The sequence below is a fragment of the Schistocerca americana genome, chromosome 6, assembly GCF_021461395.2.
Source record: "Schistocerca americana isolate TAMUIC-IGC-003095 chromosome 6, iqSchAmer2.1, whole genome shotgun sequence".
Lineage (NCBI taxonomy): Eukaryota > Metazoa > Arthropoda > Insecta > Orthoptera > Acrididae > Schistocerca > Schistocerca americana.
The window spans coordinates 453,607,359-453,634,806 of record NC_060124.1 but is presented as its reverse complement, the minus strand read 5'-3'; the positions used below and the strand labels follow the sequence as shown (position 1 = coordinate 453,634,806).

Below are 27,448 nucleotides of genomic sequence, written 5' to 3'. Positions count from 1 at the left end.
GGTGCCTATTTAATTCCTCCGTCTGTACAGGAGGACCCCTGTGTTAACTTCTTAGTAATGGTAATCACATTCTCTGGCAGGATATACTGGACCCACGAAACACTGGACAAAAGACGCGTTCTATTGACACTGCTTTATTAATTAATTATGTCTCAGGTGTTCCAAACCTGGTTAAATTCACTGATCTGTTATATCAATCAGTCGCAAGCACTTGCAAACACGAAAGATCTGTGTCACACTTGGTCAAATGAACCCAGTGTTCATGCGAGTAGTCTTTCTTGTTAGTAACATATTGCAGACGACAGAGAAATCTGGATCTGTTAAGCAACAGTGGCAACTTGCTTTAAATGCTCATGAATGCAAGGCTGCGAGCTTCACAAAACGAAAAAAAAAACCGCAACATCCAGCGATTATAGTGTCAAGAAATCAAAATAAAAACCAGTCAACTGGTACGAATACCTGTGTCTGACAGTGGGTGTGAATATCAGATGGAATGATCACTTAGATTCAGTCATAAGAAAAACAGGCGCCAGACTTCGATTCGTGGGCAGAATACTACGGAAATGCTACCAGTCCACAAAGAGCTTACGAAACACTCTTGGGACCCATATCCTAGAATACTGCTCAGACGTGCGGAAGAAGTACCAAATATGACTAACAGGGGATACTGACCGTTTAAAAACGAAGGTATTGCGAATGGTAACGGGTTTGTTTGATTAGTGGGAGAGTGTCACAGAAATGGTGAAGAAAGTGAACTGGCAGACGCTTGAAAATTAACTATCCCGAGAAAGCCTGCTTAGAAAGTCTATGTAAAAAGTTCTCCCTCTTAAGATCGGTAGTATCAGATAACAGTTCTTGAACGTTCAAGAATATTGTTTTCCTTCAATAACGAACAGATCCTGTATTCAAGTATCAGGTGATCACCCTCCTTTTTCTTCCAGTGGGTACCCTGTTCGGCATACCGTTTGGAGATACTTCTTTTGATGTTGTTAAATTAAATAAAAAAACTGATTTTGAAAAGGTAGATGACCCGGATGATTTCATTTATTACGTTCTATTTTCGAACGATTCCAGGAATCCACCATACTATCTGGTAATTTTGATTTTAGCTACCATTTCATGGCCTAAATTCCTGGACCATCTGTAGTAATACTTCGAACTTTTATTTTAAGTATTTTTAATTTCGTATCGATTCCGGTTTCTCTATCTGAGGAAATTCTATTTAATAGTGACATGTTTTCTGAGCTTATCTTTGATCTAGTGTATTTATCTTGTTTCACATTATATTTGTTCAGTAGCTTACGTTTTATTTGGCCAATGGCAGTGCCACAGATCACGAAAGATAAGCGTTGTCGGGCTTGGCTAGCACTTGGATGGGTGACCGTCGGGTTCTGCCGAGCGCTGTTGGCAAGCGGGGTGCACTCATTCCTTATGAAGCCAATCGAGGAGCTACTTGACTGAGAAGTTACGCCTCCGGTCACGAAAGCTGAAAACAGCCGGTTGAGCGGTGTGCTGACCACATGCCCCTCCACATCCACATCCAGTGCCGCCTGTCGGTGAGGATGACACGGCGGTCGGTCGTTGATATTGACCTTCCGACGCCTGTTCGAACGGAGTTATTTTTATTTTTATTTTTAGTATCCCGTCTTCCAACAGTGGTCTTCATCTACTTCACCAATGAAAGACGTATTTAGTTGCTCGCATGTTTACCTTCACGTAGTGACAGTAATATCTCTGCTTCAGGAAGGCGTATTTATGTAGAAATTCTTCTAGTCCATATGTGGCATAACAGCAAACCAGTGCTTAACAGTATTGGTCAAAAACAGTATTGGTTGCATTTTTTTTTAACGACGCGTTTCGCCTTATGTAGGCATCTTCAGGTTATCTTTTCTATTTTCTGTATTTATGTATTATATGAGCATTGTAGCTTGACGTTTCATGTGGGGATTGCTGGTAATGGAGAAATAAGGAGAGTAGCTTACATTCGCTCTCAGTTTACCTGTGAAGTCACAGTGCGCGCTTAATACAAACAGAGGCCGCTGCGTGTGACCTTGCTGTTGTTTGTAAACGGCAGGCCCGCGCATTTCCGACGGCAGAACGTCTGGTCGCACCTAGTGCTACGCCACCGTGGACAAACAAAACCCGCCCAGCCTCCGCAAATTAACGCCATTTTTAGTACTGCGTCATCTGAATGGTGTTCCCCGGTCTATAAAAACCGGTTTCAAATTAGCTGTAGAAGATGGATCCTGCTCAGCCGTGTCATTACGGCCGTATAACCCCCAATGGGTAATATCACAGTATTATGCAGAGAAATGGAAGATAGTATGCTGCTTGATATTTTATTCTAGGATATTAGCTTATTTCGGCTTTATTGCCTTCATCAGTAGACCTCCAAACAATTGTGTTTATCTATAATTTACTTAACATATGATTTTATAAAGGTTTTTGTACGTTTGTTGTTGTACTCACGTCCTGACATTGTAGATAGCCATACTTCAACTTTGAGTATACCATTGTTGTCGTTTGTAGTTGTTGGATGTAACATTTTTTAAGCAAAGTTTTAAATTGTTCGATAATTTGCTGTTGCACGTATATTATAATACGGTTTTTACTATCTGACAGATGCAGAAATTCAAGTTTGACATCTAATTGTTTACTCATATATATTATCATTGTTGTGGGTTATGTATCTATGGAATTGTTATTGATGTGTTTGTGACTCTGGTGTTTTGGTTATCCGTTATCCCTATACAAAATTGCAATAAAAAGTTTTAGAAACTGTTTGTGCTTTTATCCGTATGTTTCAAATTCCTCCCAAATATTAATAACTGGACCTTGTGGGATTTTTGGCAGGATTTGTAGTGCGTTTTCAATGTTGTCAGCTTCATGTTTTTCATTACTGAGGTGTGTAAAGAAGGTGGATTTGTTGTTACTTGTTTCTGTGGTGTGTTCTCTGAATCTAACGACGAAATTTCTTACCATTTGTCCTACATGAAATTTTGTGCAGTTAGTGCAGTTAATTGTGTAGATTCTAGAGTTCAAGTGTTTTGGGAGTATGGCTTTTCCTGAACGTGGTTTTGTGCTAATATTATTTGTCGTTCTGAAGGCTAAGTTCACGTTTGTATTTTTTAAGAGGGCGTTTATTTTATGGGTTAGTTTTTCCATATAGTTTATTGGTATGCAGTTTCTGTCATTAGTGTTAGTTTATGATTTACGGGGTCTTATTACGGTTTGTTTTATAGCTGTTGAACCACGTTAGAGTCATAATTGTTCTTGTATGCGTTGCATTGTAGTGCATTGCTTCTTTATGTACGGCCTCCTGTTGCAGTGGCAGATTTAGGATTCTGTTAATCATGGAATGAAGGAATGCGTAGTTGGGAGATTTTGGACGTGAAGATGTACGGTTATTTATTCTCTCTGTACTGGTTGGTTTCCTGTAGATCTCAAAAGTGTGTTTGTAGTTGATACTAAGAGATCTAGAAATGGAAAGCTTGGGCTAGGAGTGCTGCAGCCTGCGCTAACGCAAATTGTGGCAAGTCGTGTCAAGTAGCGTGCTTTCCGTTCGCGCATTGTTTCCTTAAATCTGCATGCGAGGTAGACAAAAGATTAGTAATGAAAATCTGTGCTCCAAGGAAGTAAAATTGCCTCTGTAGCTGCCCATAGTTACGAAAGTGGTGCTGATGCCGGATGTTGTGTACGAACTGATCTCTCGATTATGCCCTATGAACTTTCTATGAAGTTCATGTTGAAAGATCTGGGTGGCCAAAATTTCTTTATGTTAAAACATTTCAGATTGCTGATTTAAACATCGAGGTATACTACCCTCAGTAAGACCCGTTATAATTGACGAATGTGGTCATCAAACTTACTTTTGAATTGCTCCTATAGTTTAAGTAATCGACTATGAAATTGCTGGCTTTCGCTTGACACGATTTAGAGAAAGCCCTGGAAAACTGGACATCAGCTGACTGGTACTATAACGCTTTTCTTCCTGAAGATTAGTAATTTACTTTCCGTTGGGCTAGTTACTGTAGTCAACCTTTCAAGCTGAAGTACGTAACCACTTTATACACTCCTGGAAATGGAAAAAAGAACACATTGACACCGGTGTGTCAGACCCACCATACTTGCTCCGGACACTGCGAGAGAGCTGTACAAGCAATGATCACACGCACGGCACAGCGGACACACCAGGAACCGCGGTGTTGGCCGTCGAATGGCGCTAGCTGCGCAGCATTTGTGCACCGCCGCCGTCAGTGTCAGCCAGTTTGCCGTGGCATACGGAGCTCCATCGCAGTCTTTAACACTGGTAGCATGCCGCGACAGCGTGGACGTGAACCGTATGTGCAGTTGACGGACTTTGAGCGAGGGCGTATAGTGGGCATGCGGGAGGCCGGGTGGACGTACCGCCGAATTGCTCAACACGTGGGGCGTGAGGTCTCCACAGTACATCGATGTTGTCGCCAGTGGTCGGTGGAAGGTGCACGTGCCCGTCGACCTGGGACCGGACCGCAGTGACGCACGGATGCACGCCAAGACCGTAGGATCCTACGCAGTGCCGTAGGGGACCGCACCGCCACTTCCCAGCAAATTAGGGACACTGTTGCTCCTGGGGTATCGGCGAGGACCATTCGCAACCGTCTCCATGAAGCTGGGCTACGGTCCCGCACACCGTTAGGCCGTCTTCCGCTCACGCTCCAACATCGTGCAGCCCGCCTCCAGTGGTGTCGCGACAGGCGTGAATGGAGGGACGAATGGAGACGTGCCGTCTTCAGCGATGAGAGTCGCTTCTGCCTTGGTGCCAATGATGGTCGTATGCGTGTTTGGCGCCGTGCAGGTGAGCGCCACAATCAGGACTGCGTACGACCGAGGCACACAGGGCCAACACCCAGCATCATGGTGTGGGGAGCGATCTCCTACACTGGCCGTACACCACTGGTGATCGTCGAGGGGACACTGAATAGTGCACGGTACATCCAAACCGTCATCGAACCCATCGTTCTACCATTCCTAGACCGGCAAGGGAACTTGCTGTTCCAACAGGACAATGCACGTCCGCATGTATCCCGTGCCACCCAACGTGCTCTAGAAGGTGTAAGTCAACTACCCTGGCCAGCAAGATCTCCGGATCTGTCCCCCATTGAGCATGTTTGGGACTGGATGAAGCGTCGTCTCACGCGGTCTGCATGTCCAGCACGAACGCTGGTCCAACTAAGGCGCCAGGTGGAAATGGCATGGCAAGCCGTTCCACAGGACTACATCCAGCATCTCTACGATCGTCTCCATGGGAGAATAGCAGCCTGCATTGCTGCGAAAGGTGGATATACATTGTACTAGTGCCGACATTGAGCATGCTCTGTTGCCTGTGTCTATGTGCCTGTGGTTCTGTCAGTGTGATCATGTGATGTATCTGACCCCAGGAATGTGTCAATAAAGTTTCCCCTTCCTGGGACAATGAATTCACGGTGTTCTTATTTCAATTTCCAGGAGTGTAAATAACGTAGGCGGACTTGGAAACCTGTTGCAGCAAGCATTTGGGATGACGACGTGCCGCTAGTCCAACTAGCAGACCATGAACAGGCCTCATTAATCTGCTTGGCTAGGTTTCTTGTCCCTTATTGCACTTGCTAGCCTTGTCTCTCATTTTCCGAAAGCCGTTCAAACATAAGTAAAATCGTGTGCGTCTGCATATTAGCCATTTGTAGAGGCATAAATTTTCCCTGAGGCACACTGTCAGATTAGTATGTATATGTGTTACACACACACACACACACACACACACACACACACACACACACACAAAAAAAGATCTGATAAGGGAGCTGGCACCTGATAGTGTCGCAGATGTGTTCCAACGAGTACATCTACATCTACATCTACATGGTTATCCGCAAATCACAATTAAGTGCCTGGCAGAGGGTTCTTCGAACCACCTGTAAGCTACTTCTCTACCGTTCCACTCTCGAACAGTTCGCTTGAATTCATTGTCATGCTCCTCGTACGTATCGATATAGCGCCCTTTTGGCCTTGTGAGAAGGACAGTAATCCTACAGGAAGGTGTCATTGCTGTCGAGAAAGACATCTAGCATGAAGACATACTCACGTAGTTTCCAGCTGTCATGATATCATCGATTACCACCACAGGTCCCACGGAGCCCAGCTGATTGTCCCCCTAGGCGCAACGCTGCCACAACCAGCCTACATCTGTGGTGCGGTGGGTATTTCGAGCAACGGTTTGGCTAGATGAAGACGTGTACGGACGCGACCGTCAGCTTGGTTAGCAAAGCACACGAATATTTGAAGCAGCCGAAGTGTTTCCATCGATCAACTGTGCAGTATCGATTATGCCGTGTCCATGGAATCCCAAATGACGATTTCGTTGGGTCAATATACTCAAGTGACAGAAGTCATGGCACAGCGACATGCGCAAATACAGACGATGGTAATATTGCGTACACAGAGTATAGAATGCCAGTGCAATGCTGGAGCTTGTGACTTCTTCTTGTGACGCTGGGCCAAAGAAGAGGTGTACTGAACAAACCCACGCACTCTGGACGAATTAGGGGCGAGGATCACAATTGTTCTCGGAAATGTACCTGTGACTCTCCTGCAGAAGTCCGTTGATGGCATTCCTATCCGTTTACGTCGTTCGGTCGACAACACAGGAGCACGTGCGAAACTATAGTGTAGTACACATGTACTCAGAACGGACTAAAATTTGTTCCGAGTGCAAATATTTATTAATAAAAAAATTATGGACATCTAAAACTAAACTAGGGAGTGGCTTCTCACCCATCCTGTATAATTTCATTTTTCTCTTTGCTTTTTCTCTCAGTGAAAAAAAAAACCACAGAAATGAAAGGAAGCCGTAAAATACTTTTCCTGTACCACTCACGCAGCTGTTGATTCTGTTAACTGCAGTCGACTTTACGTACAACGACCTTTAATACTAATCCCCTCACTACGCAAATGTCGTAGCGACTGCGCTGGTTCTGCTGTAATTACTTTATGAGGCAAAAAAGAGCAAGCAGCGTGCCATAAAAATACTGCAAAGACTTTTATTACCTTCTGGCCTTCCAGCGTCTGGGATACAGCCCTACATTGAAAAGGTGTCGAGGCAAAACCTAGGCCATTGCCGGCATCGGCGTAATATTTAAGGCTTGATTTCTCACAAGGCACCGAGTACTGCAGCTGCAGAAGCTGAGACCAGCTTTGTCGGGGAAAAATGCATTAATTACACAGCGAAGTATAGCAGCGGAAAGGAGAAAGAGTTCAGACTCGTTTGAAAAAATAGGGAAACTTGAGATAAGAACGACATTGCTGAAATAAATCTTCCTTCTACTACGAGTCTTCTGTTTCACGTTTTAGTCATGGCATTAGTACAGTATATTACTTTAGGCATGGGAAGCGGCGTGCTGACTGCTGAGTGGCAGCATGGCGTTGCGTGATGAATAAAAAATGTGGGAAAACGAAGAAGGAAACTTCTAAAGTATTCTGAAAGAAAATTTGCAAATATTATTCTCATGGTGACAACGTCGCCGTGTGCACAAGACAAGGTCAAACACGTAAAGTGCAGTGTTTTACGGCCCTAGGTCCTGCAGTCATTGTCTTCGGTCGTGAACATGAGCGAGCAAGGTGTCGCAGCGGTTAGCACACTGGACTCGCATTCGTGAAGACGACGGTGAAGTGAGTTGCCTTTATTTGTGTGTGTGTGTGTGTGTGTTTTATCGTAAATACAAACCTGGGAATGTGGTTCAAAAATGGTTCAAATGGCTCTGAGCATTATGCTACTTAACTTCTGTGGTCATCAGTTGCCTAGAACTTAGAAGTAATTAAACCTAACTAACCTAAGGACATCACATACATCCATGCCCAAGGCAGGATTCGAACCTGCGACCGTAGCGGTCGCTCGGTTCCAGACTGTAGCGCGTAGAACCGAACGGCCTATCCGGCCGGCTGGCAATGTGGACTGAAACCCTAAGTGTGCTACTGAGCTGAAAGCCACATCACTTACAATAAATTGAAAGGGATCCTGTGTGCGCGAAAAACCGTCTCATTCATAAACATATAAATAAGCAAACCAACAATTTCACGCTCAGTAACGTGGTCAGTGCGAACTGTTTGAAAGGAACGTATCTGTATGTATAGAAAAAAAATTGTAATGTCGACCTGTATAAGAATGTAAAATGAAACACACAAAAATTTCTGCACTGACATATGGCCCTGGTAAAATAAAGAAACTGGTAGAACCAACATTGCGCAAATGAAACGAAACAATCAGCGTCTTTATGAATGTCAGCTACAGAATGAAGTACTGGCAGAAACAGCAACCCAGTAAGACTCCGCAACAGCTAAAAACATACTGCTAAAAACTAATTACAATTAGTTTAGGAAAATTGGGTTCATAATCTTGACACAGAACATCAGTGAAACACATGACACAACCTTATTACTGAAATTTCAGTTATCAAGGAACTTATTAAAGAAACAATTATAGACTCTTTCTTTCGCTTGCGCCGTTTTCCCGCAGGGACGCAGGGTCGGCATGGTTAATCGGATTTGACAACGTTAGATTAATGGGTGGCCGGATGCCCTTCCTGCCACCACCCCGTACCCCTCGGGATGGAATTAGTGTACCCCAACTGTCTGCAACTAGTGTAATCCATGGAATAATGCGGAAAGTGTTCAGGTGTCTGCGAGCCGTGTAACTGAGGCGGGATATGGGGACCAGCCCGGTATTCACCTAGCGGGATGTGGAAAACCGCCTAAAAACCACATTCAGGCTGGCCGGCACACCGACAGTGGTCGTGAATCCGCCTGGCGGATTCGATCTGCGGCCGGCGCACCTACTCGAGTCCACGAAGCAGCGCTCTCGGCTAACGTGGTGGGTAAAGAAACAATTGTAGACTCTAATACGAAAATTCATTTAATCTAGTAACTTGGTACAGTAAATTAACTCAGAAGATCAATCAATATAACAATTACGAAAAACTCGACTGTGACGAGGGTGAAGTGGACCAACAATACAAGTCTACAAAAATAAAAACAAACTTTGTAACTCATTAGATAATACCTTGTTCTTAATTTTATAACCTTTTTTATGTCCGTATGCTATCCAACCATTGTTCTGAGTGATCATTCCACCTCGTAGTAAATCTGCAATCCAGATAGTTCGTAAAGTGCGTCCATGCATTACACTGTACACTCAACGTATCCCTGCGTGCTGCATACCGCAGCTATGCACTATTTACTTAAGATGCTACGACTCTACAGTGTAGCCAACGCAGACACAGATACTCACTCTCTCTGACCGCAGTTCTTCAAACATATTTTCTTTTACAGATATTACACATCCAATATCATCATCAAAAAATAGCCATCTTACACGGATCAAACCCGCGTCCGGCCATCCCGTTTTAGGGTTCCCGTGACTTCCCGAAATCGCTGGAGGCAAATGCCGGGATGGTTCCTTTCAAAGGGCACGGCTGATTTCCATCCACATCCTTCCCTAATCCGATGGGACCGATGACCTCACTGTTTGGTCCCCTTCCCCAAATAAACCAAACAACGCGAAGATGATGGCACTTGTGTCGGTTGACTTATGTCTGGTGTAAGCTGTCAACTGACACCGTTGACATCTTTCCTGGCAATATCGGACATCTGTACGATTTTTTCGCTGAACTTCTCGTCAAGATCAGTTCCCTAGCACATGTGTAACGTCACCTGTTTGGCTAAAAAGTTCGTTAAGTACGTTTTGAAGCAGGAGATAGATTCGGGGTGAAAGACACAAGCAGACCAACAGTGTATTTATTTATGACAACTACCACAAACAGAAGACACAAAGGAATTACAAGCGGGCATTGATTGAAATCATTGGGGAATGTTGAAAATTTGTGCCGGGCCGTGATCCAAACCCGGGCCTTCTGCTTAACAGGCAGATGTTATGACCGCTGACCCATCCAGATACAAAGGTCACTGCAACCGCACGAACTGCCCTAGTACGCTTTCCGTCAGACGCAAATTCTCAACTTGGCCACACACTACAGATGTAGTGCCCCTTGCTAATTATGCTGAGTACTCGCGGCATTTCGCCGATTTCCGTAAAGGCGAGCCGGCCGGTGTGGCCGTGCGGTTCTAGGCACTTCAGTCTGGAACCGCGTGTCCGCTACGGTCGCAGGTTCGAATCCTGCCTGGGGCATCGATGTGTGTGATGTCCTTAGTTTAGTTAGGTTTAAGTAGTTCTAAGTTCTCGGGGACTGATGACCACAGATGTTAAGTCCCATAGTGCTCAGAGCCATTTGACCATTTGACCGTAAAGGCGTCGGCACACGGACCGTGCATCCGAACGTTGAGCGTGCCGAGTTTCTGACGTCATAGCGTGGAATACGAGGCCGACGATAAAGACTGGCCGCAGCGCTCACGACACGAAGGTAGGCCTGAACTCGCTCCCTCGCTCAGTTCAGCAGACAAAATGCTTTTCTAAGCCTTTGAACTCACAACTGGGCGTGTACGCACTAATGAGAATTGCATCTTCTATTGGAATCTGGTATTATGAAGTCTTATTGATTACTAATCGTACAACTAAATTTAAGATCAGTTCACGACAGAGATGGTATAACAGCTTGTTTGTAGGATTTAGTCTCTTCTGCGTAACAATGCTCATTTCATGCAAGGTGTGATGCCTTATGCAACTGATTATGATTTTGACATGATTTTTAATTTTATTGTACCCCATAACAAATTGCACAGCCGTAACAAATTGTTAGTAGGCCTATGCACTTTCTATCATGGCACATTCTGGAGTCTTTACGAACATGCAGAGCAATATCTAGCATGTCAGATACTCTGAGCGTGCGTCTGAGCATTGACCAACCAGATGGCACAACGCCACCTACGTCACACGCACGCCATCTCCCTTCAGCACAGAGCTGTGAGGCGCCATATTGGCATTCAGTGCAAGCCTATAAGTATATATCCCGTTTCTGAGCACCAGAAAATTGAGAATCACTCGAAAACCCGTTGTCAACTGAGTGATTCGTTGCAATAAAATAACGACGAACATCACATTCGTGCCAAAAGAATTATTGTTCTTGCGTATTATGAGAGCATGCCATTTAAAGGCAGCGGCACACTGAGGATCCACCAAAAACACATTGTCCTTGGTACAATTTGTTACAATTAAATTTCAGTTAGTAACATAGCTACGATTAAAGCTTTTAGCAAGTGGCAACATGTTATGATTGGCAACTAATGACTTGTCTGTTTAGTGTAGTGAGTAGAGTTCATGATCCCCAACGCCACGCGTGATATGATGATGGTTGGCGTCTCGCCACATCTAAAATTTTTTTCCCCTAACATTCGCCTTTTTAATAGGTTCCGATGCTTTATTATTAGTTAAATGCAATTTGGAAATTTGTGATAAGGTCTTCTGGGACCAAACTGCTGAGGTCATCGGTCCCTAGGCTTACACACTATTTTAATCTAACTTAAACTAACTTACGCTAAGGACGACACACACGCCCATGCCCAAGGGAGGATTCGAACCTCCGACTAGGCGAGACGCCCTAGACCGTGCGGCTACACCGCGCGCCATTTAAATGTAAGTATAACTAACTAACTTTGTTTTCTGCCTTACGGCAGGTCTAGTCATGGGGAAATCCTCGTCAGAGAGGTCCACCGCATGAGCTTCTAGGGAAGTGATTCCAGTGGTGGTTTCTCGTTGCCTTCCACTGATGATGGTGAAATGATAATGAGGACAACACAACACCCAGTCCCTGAGCTGAGAAAATCTCCGACCCAGCCGGGAATCAAACCCGGGCCCCTTGGCGTCACAGACCGCCGCGCTGACCACTCAGCTATCGGGGCGGTCTAAATGTAAGTATGTACTACAATATTTGTTGTTATGTAAATGTAAGTTCACAATTTTTTGCGGAGTGAGTTTGTTCGATTGGCTTAATCTACAGGACAACTTGCGCTACTTGTATAAAGATATTTTGTTCCTTTTTCTTTTAAGTTTCGTAATTCACACGTAAAGATTCTGCTACTGGCTAGGAACAGTGATCAAGTAAGAATGACCTTAGGGTTTTATTTGTCTTAAGACATGTACATGGATACTGAAGTTTTTATTTGTGTGTGTTAAATATCGGACAACGTCACTAGGGTATGACAGTGCAGGAAATGTGTGTTTTAACAGAGCAAATGTGGAAATTTTACGCGCGCCCGTTGAGTAAACAGTGTGATTTACGAACTAGAAACATCCCACAACTGCCGCTGAAGAGCGTTGCGATCGCGTATACCACGTTGGGACCCACGTACCGTATGCACAAGTCGCATCGTTCCTGAGCGTTGAGCAGTACGTTAAACTGAGCACGCTCAACTTTGATATTCGACAGCACGGTCCGTATGCCGACGGCTTAAGAGAGCGCGCCGGGCGTGCATTAGCACGGTACGTGCACAGCCATATCTGCACTGGAGACATCAATCTACAGTTGGTTTTGACAATGCGGAGTATACATTAAGTCGTAACCTGGTACGAAGTTACTCAGACTTGAAGGACAGATTTCTATATAAAACAAAATTTACGTCCACCGAACGATGATGCAGCAAGACTTCAGCATCAGAAATGACGTTTTCATTTATTACATCTTTAACACAACAAGACAAATATTACAGTTAGCATCTGTGTTTGTCTCGGGCCAGTGTAACTGACGGTGTGTAAATACCAGGACTTTATTCATCCAGTATTTGAGAATGAGATTAGCGACTTCCAGCAAACTTTAAGTGTAAGTTTATACCATTTCTAAACTTTTTGTAGCATAATTTCCATAATACTGTACATTAATGCACAGCATTTGTCTACCATGTTGCAATGCCTCACAGTTCAAAGAAGACTGTCCACTAAAATTGCAGAAATACATTTAAGTCGTTGGCCCACTATTAAGATAGTCATCATCAATCAAATCGGCGATCGAGGGCCCTGTAGTTCATGCGTCGACCTCACAATGCTTCTCCATACATGGCGATCTTGTCCACTTTGGATCCAGCTGTCACGGACTCCTAGCTGGCAACGATATTTCTGTAGCTCACCCTCCCATCGCTTTCTGGGTCTTCCGATTGGACGGGTACCATTAGGTCGTCACATAAGTACGGCTTTTGCCCAAGAGGTGTCTGGTATCCTAGCAATGTGGCCTGCCAAGCATATTCTCCGCGCTTTCAGTTTTTGAACGATGTTCGATTGCCTCATCAGCTCATACAGTTCTTGGTTTTTTCTACGTCTCCATGAGCTCCCTCCCTGGACAGGCCCAAAGATCCTTCTCAATTTTTCTTTCGAAGCCCCACAAGTTTTCTTCATCCTGCTTTGCTGTTCTTGGGGTTTCTGTCCCAGACGTAGCACTATCACGGCATTGTATGCTTTAAGTTTGGTCTTAATTGACAGATTCTTGAGTGCCATTATCTGCTTTAGACTGAAATAAGTTTTAGACCCATTCACGTAGACGTTAACATTAGAAAAGCTAGAATTTTCGAAGCGACTAAAACCGCCGTCTGGACGAAAACGTCCCGTCGCCAGTTGATGTGTTTACAACTTGTTCTTAATATTTTTATCTTAGGGTGTGAGTTTTAGTGTAACAAAAAAAATTCAAAATTACCCACGTGCACGAGTGACTTCCTGTTACCCGCCAGCATACATTTGAGAATTTCTTGCTCACATGGAAGTGGACAATAATTGGCCGTGGAAGATTTCGTGGACAGACGAAGCCCACTTCCATCTGAAAGGCTATATCAATACACAGAATTGTCGAATATGAGCAACGGAAAATCCACATGTAAATCAACCAATACCATTTCATCCTGTAAAGGTCACTGTGTGGTGCGCGTTTACAGCATCATTTGCCATAGGACCATATTTTTTCTAAGAGACAGGTGCTTCATGTCCTGTTACCTGTACCGTCACTGGCAAGCACTATGAGCGTCTTTTGAGCAACCACGTCATTCCAGCTCTCCAACAGCGTGCATCTGTTGCTGGGATCATTTTTATCCAAGATAGCGCACATCCGCACATTACCAATCCAGTTAAGCAGCTGCTGCAGCTGCCGTTTCGGAAATGCTGGAATTATCAGCCGCCATTTCCCTGGCGCCTGGCCGTCCCGCTCACCTGGTCTTAATCCGTGTGACTTCTGGCTGTGGGGCTATCTGAAAGATGTTGTGTTCAGTTTTCGGATTGCAAACTTAGCTGCATTGAAGGCACGCATTGCGCAACATATTCTGAACGTGACTCCCGAAACACTTCGATCAGTTGCGGAACATGCTGTTTCACGATTTCAACTTGTTGCATAAAACGGTGGACAGAGTGTTGAACATGTTTTGCGCCAGTCACAAGGAAATTAATAATCCTATTTGATTTTGATTGATGCTTTTCTTGCGGTTTTTGCCCTCTGGACAATTAAAAACCGATGTGAGTGATGCTATTTATGCGATTTTCGGCCTCAGGACAATTGAAAACCGATTTTTCCCATCCCATCTGATATGGCCTTGTCGTGGTGGATGGGCTTACGTAACAGTATCACACCTGTACATCCACACACACTGAGCACAGTTTCAATAATGGTTCAAATAGCTCTGAGCGCTATGGGACTTAACATCTGTCGTCATCAGTCCCCTAGAACTAGAACTACTTAAACCTAACTAACCTAAGGACATCATACACATCCATGCCCGAGGCAGGATTCGAACCTGCGACCGTACCGGTAGCTCGGTTCCACACTGAAGCACCTAGAACCGCTCGGCCACCACGGCCGGCTGAGTACAGTTTGTTTAACGTCAAACGTAGACCTTAGGCGTTGTTGTATGATTCAATTGTCATTTGTAGTCTACCACTATTATGATGCTTACAGCGCCATCTATTGCTACATTTTGTAACTACTTATTTTTCTTCTGTCATACGTTTTCCCGTTTCTCCGATAATATTCCGTTTTAGTTTAAAGTGATTCTAACCAGTGGTGTTATTTCTAAAGCGGTTTGAAAATTTAGTTAGAATCATCCTGTACATTAGAAGGCTGAGTAACACACATGTATCTTGATGTATCACGCAAACAACACTAAACGAAAAACTAATCTACATTAGTACTGCATCTGGTGATGCTTATTCTTATGACAGATTTCCAAAAGGAAAGCACGTTCGTTTATTGAAAATTCGGCTTCTGAAAGTGAGCATACGTACTGAAAGCCGGTGAGAATGTTGAGTAGCGAAGTCTTTCCCGCTCCTGATGGCCCCATGATGGCGGTGAGCTCTCCGGACTTGAAGAGGCCAGAGATGCCTTGTAGCACCATCTTCGTCTCTGCAAAACAAAAAAGGACTCGCTTAAGCGGACAGGTTCGAGATTCGACTCAACAGCTACACAGGTACTGTTTCCAGCCCTCTAACGACCAGTAGCGGTGCCTCAATGTCATCAGAGCCATTATCAGAGAACCGGCGTTCCAGAATATTGGGTGGCCGCCAGTGATGACGTAACGTAACTGTCTGCTTTGTTATGGATGTCAGCAGTCGTTATCAGAGTGACAGCCGAGGGTAACAGTGTTTTACGTCTGGATACAGCATACACTCCGCTACGAGACGAGAGGGAAATCCACGCATGTAGAACTTTAAATCAGTGGCACTTGTTTCCTTCCTTTATGTTAAAGCGTAAGTTTGATGCCCAACATATAGGAAATTCCTTACTTGTGCAGAATCATCATCAGACGTAAACAAAAGGCATACTATCTTGCAGGGAGCACATTGTGCTCTTGTGGGAGCGATCTAGATGCTTGTAACACAATTAACTGATAGCCAAGATCGCAGGAATTCTTTTTATTCCATGATTACCAGTTTCGGCGAAACTAAAGCCGCCATCATCGGATCTTAGGAGTCATACAGGTTACAACATCAAGGCAAACGATGATGCTATTAATGGTTGCCTATAACACGCAGGCAACTGTTAACATCATCATTGTTTGGATGGATGCATGCATGGATGATAAAGACTGAAGCAGGTGATTATAACGTCAAATCATTTGAAGGAGACGATGACGACGAGATGATGATGATGATTATTATTATTATTATTATTAATAATAATTTGTTGGCATAAAAGATGTATACGGTGCTACAAGAATTCTCACCTCAGTACTCCGTGTAATTAAGAACCAGTGCCGGCTTAACAGATACTGTTGTGTGATTGTGTAATGCGGAAAATTTTACTTACTTCGTTAATGAGTCATGAGTCGCTGTCTCAGGTAATGGTTCAGTGATTATGATGCACGCATCTAACTTAATTTAGGGGAATATTAGCGTACCCAGGACACTGCTTCGTTCACGCTAAATATCTTTGAAACTCACGGAGAAATTCTGTATCGTACACGCTGTCTTAAACGCACTGATCTACTATAACGATGTCAGCTGAGATTAAAGATGACATAACCACTTGACTACCCCAGTTCTCTCAATGTATCTTATTCTGCAGATCCTAATGTCAAATGAGAGAAAGCGAGAGACAATATCACGACCAGTTTGAGAGTCACGGAAACGAAATACGGTTCCATTCATACTCAGCGAGAAAATGTTAATTGCGTGGCAGAGGTTTCTGCAAATTATATTGTAGTATATTCCCGCACCGCTGAGTATGAGACATGGAGACAACAGCTACTTACATCGCTACATAGATTTTTGCCTTCGCGATCACAGAATAATATGGTTAAGTCCTACGTTTGTATTGTACTTTTGACACAACATACTTTCTCATGTGTACAATATTTGTAGCCGCATAAAGCTTCAGAAATTAGAATAAAGACAAGCAGTGACACGGTATTCAGAGTTCTGTCGATGAGTTAGGCCAAAAGGCAGTTTTAATGAAGATACATATATTATATCGTATAAAGACAGATATACTGTATATCGTATGAAAGTGCTCCAGTGGTCGCAGCCACTACTTGGATTTTAGTTCCACTTTAGACTAACCTTCCCTTTTGTCAAATAAACGATGACCTCTGTCAATCCCGTCTGATATGGACCGCCCTCATGTGAGCTGCATACCATCACAGACCGTGCGATGTGCTGTCTGAAGAAAGCAAGAAATTTCCATCAAACTCACAGGCCGTTCAAAGCAATATACACTGATCAACCAGAAAATTAAAATGACCATCTAATAGCTTGTATGTTCACTTCTGGCGCGGATAACAGCGGCGACGCGTCGTGGCATGGAAGAAATGTGCCCTTGGTAGGTCTGTGGACGGAGTTGGCATAATCTCTGCACACGAAGGTCACCCAAGTACCGTAAATTCAAGGGAGAGGGTCTACGACGTGTGACGCCACGTTCAATCACATACCAGATGTGTTCGATCGGATTCAGGTCTGGAGAGTGTGGGGGTCAGCACATCAACTGGATCGCCACTATGTTCCTCGACTCACTCCATCACATTCCTGGTCTTGCGACATAGAGCATTACCATGTTGAAAAATGGCACTTCTCTCGGGAAACACGATTGTCATGAAGGGGTGAACGTGTTCTGCAGCAAGTGAGCGATACTCCTTGGCTATCATGGTGCCCTGCAAGAGCTCCGCTAGGCCCATGGATGCCTTGTGAATGGTCCCCAAAGCTTAACAGAGCCGCCGCCAGCTTGTCTCCGTCCCGCAGGACGGGTGTCGAGGAGTCGTTGCCCTGGAAAGCGACGGATTCGCGCCCTCCCATAGACATGAACATATCGGGATTCATCAGACCATGCAACATTGATTAAGCACTCTTGCGAGATACCCGACTGCACTGCATGCAGACCGCTTCGCAGTATTCGCTCTGGAACTCATTCTGACGTAAACACATTCACTAGCAGCAGCAATTCCGTTCAGCTTGAAATCGATTGTCACTAGGAAGGTGTGATACGCATCTCCAGTCCCTGTCGGTTAGGATATTTTTACGACCACTTTTCTTACTCCGTGATACCTGGCTGCAGGTGGTACACCATTCCTTGAAGACGTACTGGACAGACACCAAAAAATCTGGCAACTTCATTCACTGTCATGGACATGTCCAAGGACAATAGTTCCGTCCTGTTGCATCTCCACGTCGAGTCATCAGGTTTCACGCATTTCACACACGTCAGCGGTGGAGAGTCAGGGTGTGCGACCATCTATAGCACTCCAAACTGACCATGTATTCTTGTTGTGGGGATGAGTAATATGTTGTTCGGTGAACTGAAAATTTTCAGAGGTCGTAGGCGCTTAATGAAGATACTACTCCACACGTACTTTAATCACGAGGGACAATCTGGAACCGTTACATGACAACACGATGAGCACACGTCTTAGTCCCAGACGTTAGTGCGCTGGCGGCTGTTCGTCCGTCTCCAAGACACCGACGAAGATGGCGTGGCGAATCTGAGCACGTGCGGTAGATGCATCTTGCGGACGTCGACCGACGCGCCATTCGCTGTAATCATCAGCTGATCGTGACGTTCACTCGTACGGTGCAGGAGCAGTGTAAGCACGTGCCTGCTGTGATGCGTGAAGGAAACTTCTCGTAGCGTGTGACGACTTCCCGCGTATCTCGTTTAAACCCGTATTGGACGTACACAACGTACTGTTACTTTGAAATCTAGGAGATAACATACCGCACCGTTAGGTTACAAACCTTAAAACTATAGACACTATTACATTTAATTGAGAGCGCATATAAACAATTACAGGATGCATGTTTAAAGAGCTGTACAGTCTTGGACGCAAAACAGGCTTTATTATTTTATATTTAGCTAATAACGCATTTCGCCTTGTTTAATGCATCTTCAGATTACCCTAGACAGAAAACAGAAACTTTTCTTAAAAATAGCATGATCCCGATTTAGTAAAACGTTTGACTATAACGGAAAATATTGAAACCAACTTACTGACACGACAGGTATTGAATACATAGTCTGCCGTCCATGCAAATGTGTTTTGGACTGCGCTATATAATCTACACGTTAATCTACTGCTTTCTTATTTTGCAGTACGTAGCTTAGAGGCACAAGGAAATTACTCGCCTTCAATGCCGTTTTGACTCTTTTTTGGTTCATTTTATTTTAACAGGACACTGTGTGAGGACTCTTCAAATTGGACAAGAGGAACTACCTACTGTCGTCTTTTATGTATTTTAAATTAGACTTCTCGTGTCCTCAACGCTATTTTATATCAATACATTTTTTTTAAGAAAACTTTTTCTGTTGTCCATAATGGTGTCCTTGATGGTCAAGACCAATAACTGGCTTCTAAATACTTTCTGTTATTATATTCCATTTACTTTTATTTTAGAGAGGCACCACCCAACGTTCTTAAGATATTGACAACGATGTTTGCTAAGATATATGCAGGACGCAGTCTATGTATTCAACATTTGTTGTGTCAGCAGCAATCACTACGTTTAAATAGCCACATCTTCCGAAAGACGAAAGCCGAGTTTCGAAAACCGTTTATCGCTATCATGTTTACTTGATACGGTCTGAAGCGGATTTGCTAGGTCAGTAAAAAATGGCGCCTGGAAAACAGCTGTTACAGTTTCTGATTTAGTCAACACAATCACTATCTCTCTTCAACTAGGGTCGACCGGGGTGGCCGAGCGGTTATAGGCGCTACAGTCTGGAACAGCATGAACGCTGCGGTCGCATGTTCGAATCCTGCCTCGGGCATGGGTGTGTGTGATGCCCACAGGTTAGTTAGGTTTAAGTAGTCCCAAGTGCGAGGGGACTGATGACCTCAGAAGTGAAGTCCCATAGTGCTCAGCGCCATTTGAACCATTCTTCAACTTGACTAGGCGTAAACAACTCCAGTCTAACATTTCTACTTATCCTTCACTGTACAAAAAGCCACTCCATCCATATTAGCCGAAATTTTTTAAGAACGAGACGAGACCTGACAGCCAAAGCACTTTTAAACACCTACTGCGTTTACATGGGAGCGAAAATTGAGTGCGCAATTTGAAAACCGGCAACTAGAATCGGATTTTCAGAATCGATTTTAAAGTGTTCAGATGACCATCCAGAAGCGGTATTGGGAACTCCGTTTTTTGAAATCCGGTTCTGGAGCCCTATGTAAACAGGGTGAATGTAACCAGAAGAAATAAGCGATGTATCGATTGGTTCAGGTACGCCGGCTCCGGCAGTTTACACTTTTTCGTTTCTGGGTGAGGACTAAAGCATGTGACTGAAATTAATTTCACCCTGTAATTTCTCTTTCGGGCCAGCGCATATCTGTCTGACAAGACCAGTGTGGAAAGTTCTCGACATGACAAAAAGAATGGGTTGATAATAAACTGTTCTCTTGTTGTGTAAGTATCTCATGTAAGGTGTCAACTTGTTTTCATGCTAATCACATAGTTCGTGTTTAGTTCAAATTAAATACATTGTTGGAAAATTCATTGTTTGGAACCGTTTATGGCCAGCGGAAATTAATCCAAGGGTAGCGAGAACTTGGAAGATCCTCATTTTATTTCTGGAAAGTGTCTTACTTCTCTTGAAGCTCCAACTACAGTTGAAATATTAGTGAATAATAGTGCGTGAGAAAGATGAAGGTGTAGGGGCGTCGTAAATAGTATACGTTGCGTTTTACGCAAAGAATTATTAATGAAATGTCTTTGTGCTAGTAAAATGCAAACGAGTATATTAATTCCGCAGCAATCTAAAAGGAACCTGACTTGTTTGTGCGCTGATTGGTTACCTGTGGATGAAATATTGTATCCACCATGTCACCTAAGAAACGAAAGAGCAATCAGAGCATAATTTGGAAGCCTTTGGCCATGTACTACGGAAGACGAAGTTACTTTCACCTGTTGGAAAGCGTACGTACAGTGTATTTTCGCATGCATGTGGTTGTATTATCGTTGATTATCTTGAAAAGGGCGAACAACAACTGAGATTACTACGCAGTTATTCTGATCTATACAGCGGAAGACAAATAAGACACCACCTTCATCAGAACAATAAATTGTGCTCAGGTAATAGGGAATCAAAGATTTCAAGTACCTACTGTTGTTTTTACCTTTCTTACCAAATTTAGAACACTGATTTCCAGCTGTTCCCCACGTTTGAGGCTGTAAAGCGGTCTCTCTCTACACAGACGTTATGGCAGCTGTTGGAAGGTATTTAGCAGACCTTCCAGAAACGCACTTGTTACGACATCCACTCATTGGAAAACCACTGAGCGAAGTACACGAAGCTAACATAAGGCTTTATCGAAAATTGTGCATTTGTGACTTAAGAAGCTAATAAATCTATCTGCCTAAGATACTGATCAAGAAGACATTAGAAGGTCGTTATCAGGCAGGCGTTTCACATTAGCATTTATTAACAGTTCCGCTCCAGACACTGATTGCGATATTCTGACTAGCACACTTTCCTGTGACAAAATATTCGTCCCGCCAACTAACCGAACTCTTACCGTGACGTAGAGCTCTTAGACGGCCAAACGCCCTGCCTGCAACTCTCGTAATCACGGCTGACAGTGTGCTGCTTGGTCTAATGCTTTTAGTTTCTTACAGCACTTTCACTTCTTTTGTTATCGTTACTTCTACACGTATTGCGGCATGGCTCACGATCTGTAACACCTATTAGCAGAGGGGCTGTCGGCGCAACAAAAAGAGTAAAGTAAAGAGGAAGGAAAGTTAAATTTTATTGACTCATCGCCATCGAACAGAACTGGAAAACGAAGAGCAAGGAAACGGCTGTGGCAGCAGAAGAAACCATTCGCGAATTCACCCCAGAAGAAACTCACAGCAAACTTTCGGTTGCGCCATACCTTTACTGTTGTAATTTTACGAATGATATAGAATCCTGATGTAGGTACTTCGAGATAAGGAACTACAGCCCAGAAATTAAAGTTTATTTTTTATTGACACAAACAACTTACATATTACAGCGACACCCTACGTACATAACAAATGTTCAAAGTAGGGATCGCCACTTTTTAAAATCGTGTATTACAACGGAGTTCACGTTTCTGCCTGACTAAATATCTGTCTTACTTCATATATTAACAATTTCGTGCAACGCGGCAGGGGAAGAAGCGTCCATGAGGACATAACACAGACGACTGTGTATTGTTTTCCAAAGTAACGTCACAGCCGCCGTCACAGTAGACAGTTTTTTTTTTTTATGAAACATTAGCGGTTGGTAAATACCTGAATATTTCTCAAAGGGACTGTCTTTTCAGACAGAAAAATTTATTTGCGACCATTGGCTTTTTATCTGAAAATACATAATCTAGGATCCTCTGCCTCTTATATGATTTAGACCACCAAATAACGGTCCTACTGGGATTTCAACCGCAGATCGCCCTTAGTATCCGCATTATGAAGCAGAGAACTGTGATGAATGTTTATCATTCGAAAATGCCAATTATTTCCCTTTATAAGTAATGTACGATGGTGTGATCATTTACGAGAAATTAGATCCGTGTTCAATTGCAGTGACTGAGGGGAATGAAGGAAAACTCAGGACACGCCAACACAATAAGCTTTAACAAATAAGAGAGTCTGCATTTCACTGACACGAAAGAGCTTGTTGGGCTACTGGCAAACCTTTTAACTGATGTTAGACCCTCGAATAATTAAATATTATGAAATGTTAAAAAACGGGTGCCTGTAGGCATTGAGCATCAGACACAGGTTACAAATTCAGAGCCGTTCCTGAGATTTTGCGGCGTTACAAACCATATTGTTTATCCATTATTTCGCAACTGAGCAAACGAACTCATCTTAATGAAGTTTCGTGGCACATACGTAAACATTGACTTACAACCATTCTTCTTTTCTGACGGCGTGTGTCATGTACACAAGCGCACTGTGTGTATGGCTGTGGTGTGACTGTGCTGTTTAGTGTTATACAGTATTTGTTACCGATCATTGTAGGGGAATAGATATGAAAGGGACGTAGAGACTGAAAACTGCTGCCCGTGCGCAGCTAGCTGCTCTTGAGTGTCACCAGTGGGGACGCAAAGTTTTACCAACCTCACCTCACGTAACTACGAGTCACCATCGGTTGTGTCAAATAGCTGGACTGTAGATTTGCGGCTACGTTGTTTAAGGGTTATAAGGTGACGTTGGTGTAGTAATGAAGGTGTGTGCTCCATCACTTCACTTCATTCTGCTGGCAGTATTCCGTTAAATACGACCACAAGAATTCGAATAGACTTCCTGTGACTTACGTACGTAAACTAAAACTTTGTCTAAGGACGCTCTCAATATATATGATTTTATAATAACTGTGTGAAATTTACTTAAAACGAAGAAAATTAAACTTGTTTTCCAAGAAGAAGCTATATTTGATTCTTGGAGAAAGGAAATAGCCATTAGTACGCTGGTTAGAGAACGGATTACGTGCTAGCAAGAGTGATGGGCCAATTACCTTTTTCATGGAAAAGCGACTGACGTCAGGCGGAACTAACAGCACATCATATCGAGGTGCTTATACTGTGCGGGAGTTTTTCTTTGACACTAAGGTCATTAAAATATGTTTTTTTAAAAGGGCATCATATTCGTCCTTGACTGCAGAAATTGTTTATTTCACTATTACAGTTTCGGCGTTTGGGTCATTTCTAAGTGGTACTGCAAAACATTTTGCTTCAGCAAATGTCAGAGATTAAAATCCTCTGACATGTGTATATGTCATCGTCAAAAATAGGCCTTTTCACTGCAGAAATGCAGCTACATCAGATGAATGCGAAGCTCTGTACGTCGTGCAATGACTCGAATTCTTACCAAAGTTATCACGTAAATGATGTTTGTTAGAAATTCGCCTAATTGATATCATCTCCCGAAGTACAGAGCTTCGCACTCGTCTGACGCTGCTGTATTTCTACAGTGAAAAGGCCTATTTTTGGCGATGAACTATATACATGTCGGTGAATGTTAAAGTCTGACATGTACTGAATCAAAATCTTTTTCAGTATCACTTAGAAAATGGCAATAGCGAAATAAATAATTTCTACAGTTAATGGCGAATATGGCGCCCGTTAAAAATTCTGCATGACTGAACACTGACTATGAGAAGTTACTCATTCAAAGCATTCGTGTTCAGATCGCTGCACTAGCAGTCGGTTCTTCCATCATAAGAAAATTGGCATGTACGAATACGAATGTGGTTGACATAATGCAACAGGATCGTATCCAATGGGACTGTTGTGTAAATTTCTGAAATCGTTCCGGCCGAGAGCCAAGACGTATTCTTAAACTGTGCGCAATAGCTAGTGGACTAAAATGTAAATGTCGGGTGACTAGGGCCTTCCGTCGGGTAGACCGTTCACCGGGTGTAAATCTTTCGATTTGACGCCAGTTTGGCGTCTTGCGCGTCGATGGGGATGAAATGATGATGACGATTAGGACAACACCACCCAGTTCCTGAGCGGAGAAAAATCTCCGACCCACCCGGGATTCGAACCCGTGCCTTTTTTTAAAATCTCAGTTTGATCTATATTAGTCGTTTAATTTGTTCGGGGCGGACGACCGCTGACACTCGTTTAGGTTCTACGTCGATCCATTCACTCAGTTTTCCTTTTTTTTTTTTTTTTTTTTTTTACAGAGGGTAGCTAACCCTCTGACCGAACACGCTGAGCTACCGTGACGCCTACTCCTTAGGATTGACATTCTGTCGCGCTGACCACTCAGCTACGGGGGGCGGACAGCTAGTCGACTGACCCGCCCTGACAACTGCGCGCATTAGCACGCCGCTTATGGATTTAGGGAGTCGTACCCAGTCGGCATCGAATTCACCTGGCGGATTAACAACGAGGATCTGTGTGCCGGCAGGCCTGGATGTGGTTTTCAGGTTGTTTCCCCACATCAGACTAAGTTAATACAGGGATACAGGGCTGGTACCTAGTCCCGCCTCAGTTTCAAGATTAACAAATATTTCTAAAACGTTCTCAGACTTTAACATGGGACAGCAGTAGACACAGAAAGATGGGGTACAAAAACTCTACCATAGAGTGGGATTGGTGGTGGTGGTGGTGGGGGGGGGGGGGGGGGGAGGGGGGCATCTGTCTACCCTCCACCATTAACATTGCCAAATTCAGACTGGCATGCCGGACAGGGTGAAGATGTGGTAAAAGGCCAGGAAAAAGAAGAGTACGTCGTGGACTGTCTTCAACAACTTCTTCGCCACTGACTGCCGTTATTGCCATTCTGCGTTGTCAAGTAGTGAACTGTCAGGAAGCTGAACGACCTTTTATGATATGCTGATAATTATTACTTCGAGGCCGTCTAATCGCAATGGAATAAAACACGATTTTTGTGCCATACACCTTTTCCACAACAAGAAGCTTTGGGCACTGAGACGCATATTATGTATAATAAACAGGAAACCGCTCAACAAGGGGAACTGTAAAAAAGAAACGAGTACAATCAGACAAACAACTAGCATGGCTCAAATGACTCTGAGCACTATGGGACTTAACATCCGAGGTCATCAGTCCCCTAGAACTTAGAACTACTTAAACCTAACTAACCTAAGGACATCACACACATCCATGCCCGAGGCAGGATTCGAACCTGCGACCGTAGCAGTCGCGCGGTTCCGGACTGTAGCGCCTAGAAGCGCTCGGCGACATCCGGCAGGCTAGGAACAATGAGTATTATGCCGCACCCTGGCCACGTTCATGACATTTTGTTGGTATGTTTTAAGGCACAGTATAGGAAGATTCTGTTACGAGATGCTAACGAGTAGGTGGGAGCACAAAGAAGGGTCATCGAACGACGCGCCAGATGGTCGCATGACGTGGGAACGGCCGGGCGAGCAAGAGCAGTATCGTTCTGGCAGAGAGACACAGTGGCAATACACCCTACACGTTGGGCGCCAAGAAGCACAACTTTTGTTAGTTATATTTACTGTTTAAATACTAATATACGCTCCAACCATGCTGGTGATGTTTCTTGCGCTGAGAACTTGTTAACGGTAATTTCAATATCACTCAATTCATCAGGAAATAATAAATGTAACTTTTAATTGCCGACGTAGCTTATTAGTGGAAAGGATGGACCAAACAGACTGCTAAGGTAGCCCACTAATAGTCTACGATCTGTTTTCGGGGAGGTATTATGTGAATCCGTGTATAAAATACGACCTCATATAAAAAAGGAACAGTTTGTTAAGAAAAAACTGCCTCGGATGAGGATGACGAATTTGTGCGATGTTGTATTAATCCAAGGCAGTCTATGATCAGTTTTCTAGATGGCAACAGACAAACTAATGTATGAAAAGCAGATCTGCGTAAAGTCGGAATTAATTGTTAAAGTTGCCTCGAAAAACATATCTGTACGATCTCATGTTGATTCTAAGAGGGTGTGAAGCATTTTTGCGACTTTTTCGTTGCTCGGGAACTAATAACTAATGATCGGGAATCTTATTATAAATAAGAACGATAGTCTGGCTCTAGAATCGTTATACTAATTTTTGCAATTGGTGAAATAAAATTCGTTGGCATCCTAACATTTTACGTCTCTTGTTAATGCTGAGCTTTTGAACCTGCCCACTTGTCACGTTATTACGAACTATTTTACACTATCCTTAGAGCTCACGACCGCCGGAGAAGGAACCAACTGGAGCAACATCTACGAAACGCGAGGTAAGCAAATTGACAATTCAGTTTAGGGCAGTAGGGGGCGAACGCACTATACTTTCATCTGTGAACCACACGTAGCATCGCAGTGGGTTCCCCTGTACATATTGTGGCAGTCGGTATTTCTAACATTCATTCCCCTGTCTACCGTGATAGTGTTACACTTGGCATCCACCGAGTGGGGAAAAATACCTTTAAACAACGGTTAACTGCAATAGGATACAACTACCCTCAATGAGAGTGCTATACTATTTACCCCTCTGCTTGGATGAGTGACTAAAGTGACAGGCTGCTTTTTGAATAAATGCATTTGAACCCTCATGTCATGGTGTTACGAAAACACAGACTCAGTCAAAACACTAATACAAAATAAACGTAACACATCCAATATATCCAGAACGCAGGGAAACTCGTAAGCCCCAAACTCACAAATGCACATAACACCATACACAATGACAAGAGAAAGAAGCAGATGAATTACACACATAAATTAACACACAGAGTTGTAGATATACTAAAGATACTGGGCTTCCATATAGTGTGCAACACTGTACAACTCTCCGAACAAACTTAACCCAACCAACAAACAAGAGGGATAAATTCTAGGGACGAGGAATATACAAACTTGAATGCCAAAATTGCATTAGATGTAGAATTTTAATGCAATGTGTAAAGAACACATAAAGTGTTGGCAGTATAAAATAAACCATTCCACATTTGTAGACCACCTAAACCACCACAACCAACAGTCTACAAACGTGGAACAGGATACGACAATAATCAGAATAAACAACCACAACCAATGCCTTACTCATATGCAAGAAAACAGCCGTGTTCAGAAAGC

At 43.5% G+C, this 27,448-nt stretch overlaps 1 protein-coding gene across 1 annotated transcript in view; it reads right to left on the bottom strand.

Moving 5' to 3' along the window:
• The window catches only part of LOC124619368 (ATP-binding cassette sub-family G member 1-like), a 480,300-nt gene that overhangs the window by 155,138 nt on the left and 297,714 nt on the right, over positions 1–27,448 (bottom strand). The window contains exon 2 of the mRNA XM_047145693.1: positions 15,218–15,335. Coding sequence (XP_047001649.1) covers positions 15,218–15,335 — 118 coding nt within the window. The remainder of the gene's footprint in view (positions 1–15,217; positions 15,336–27,448) is intronic.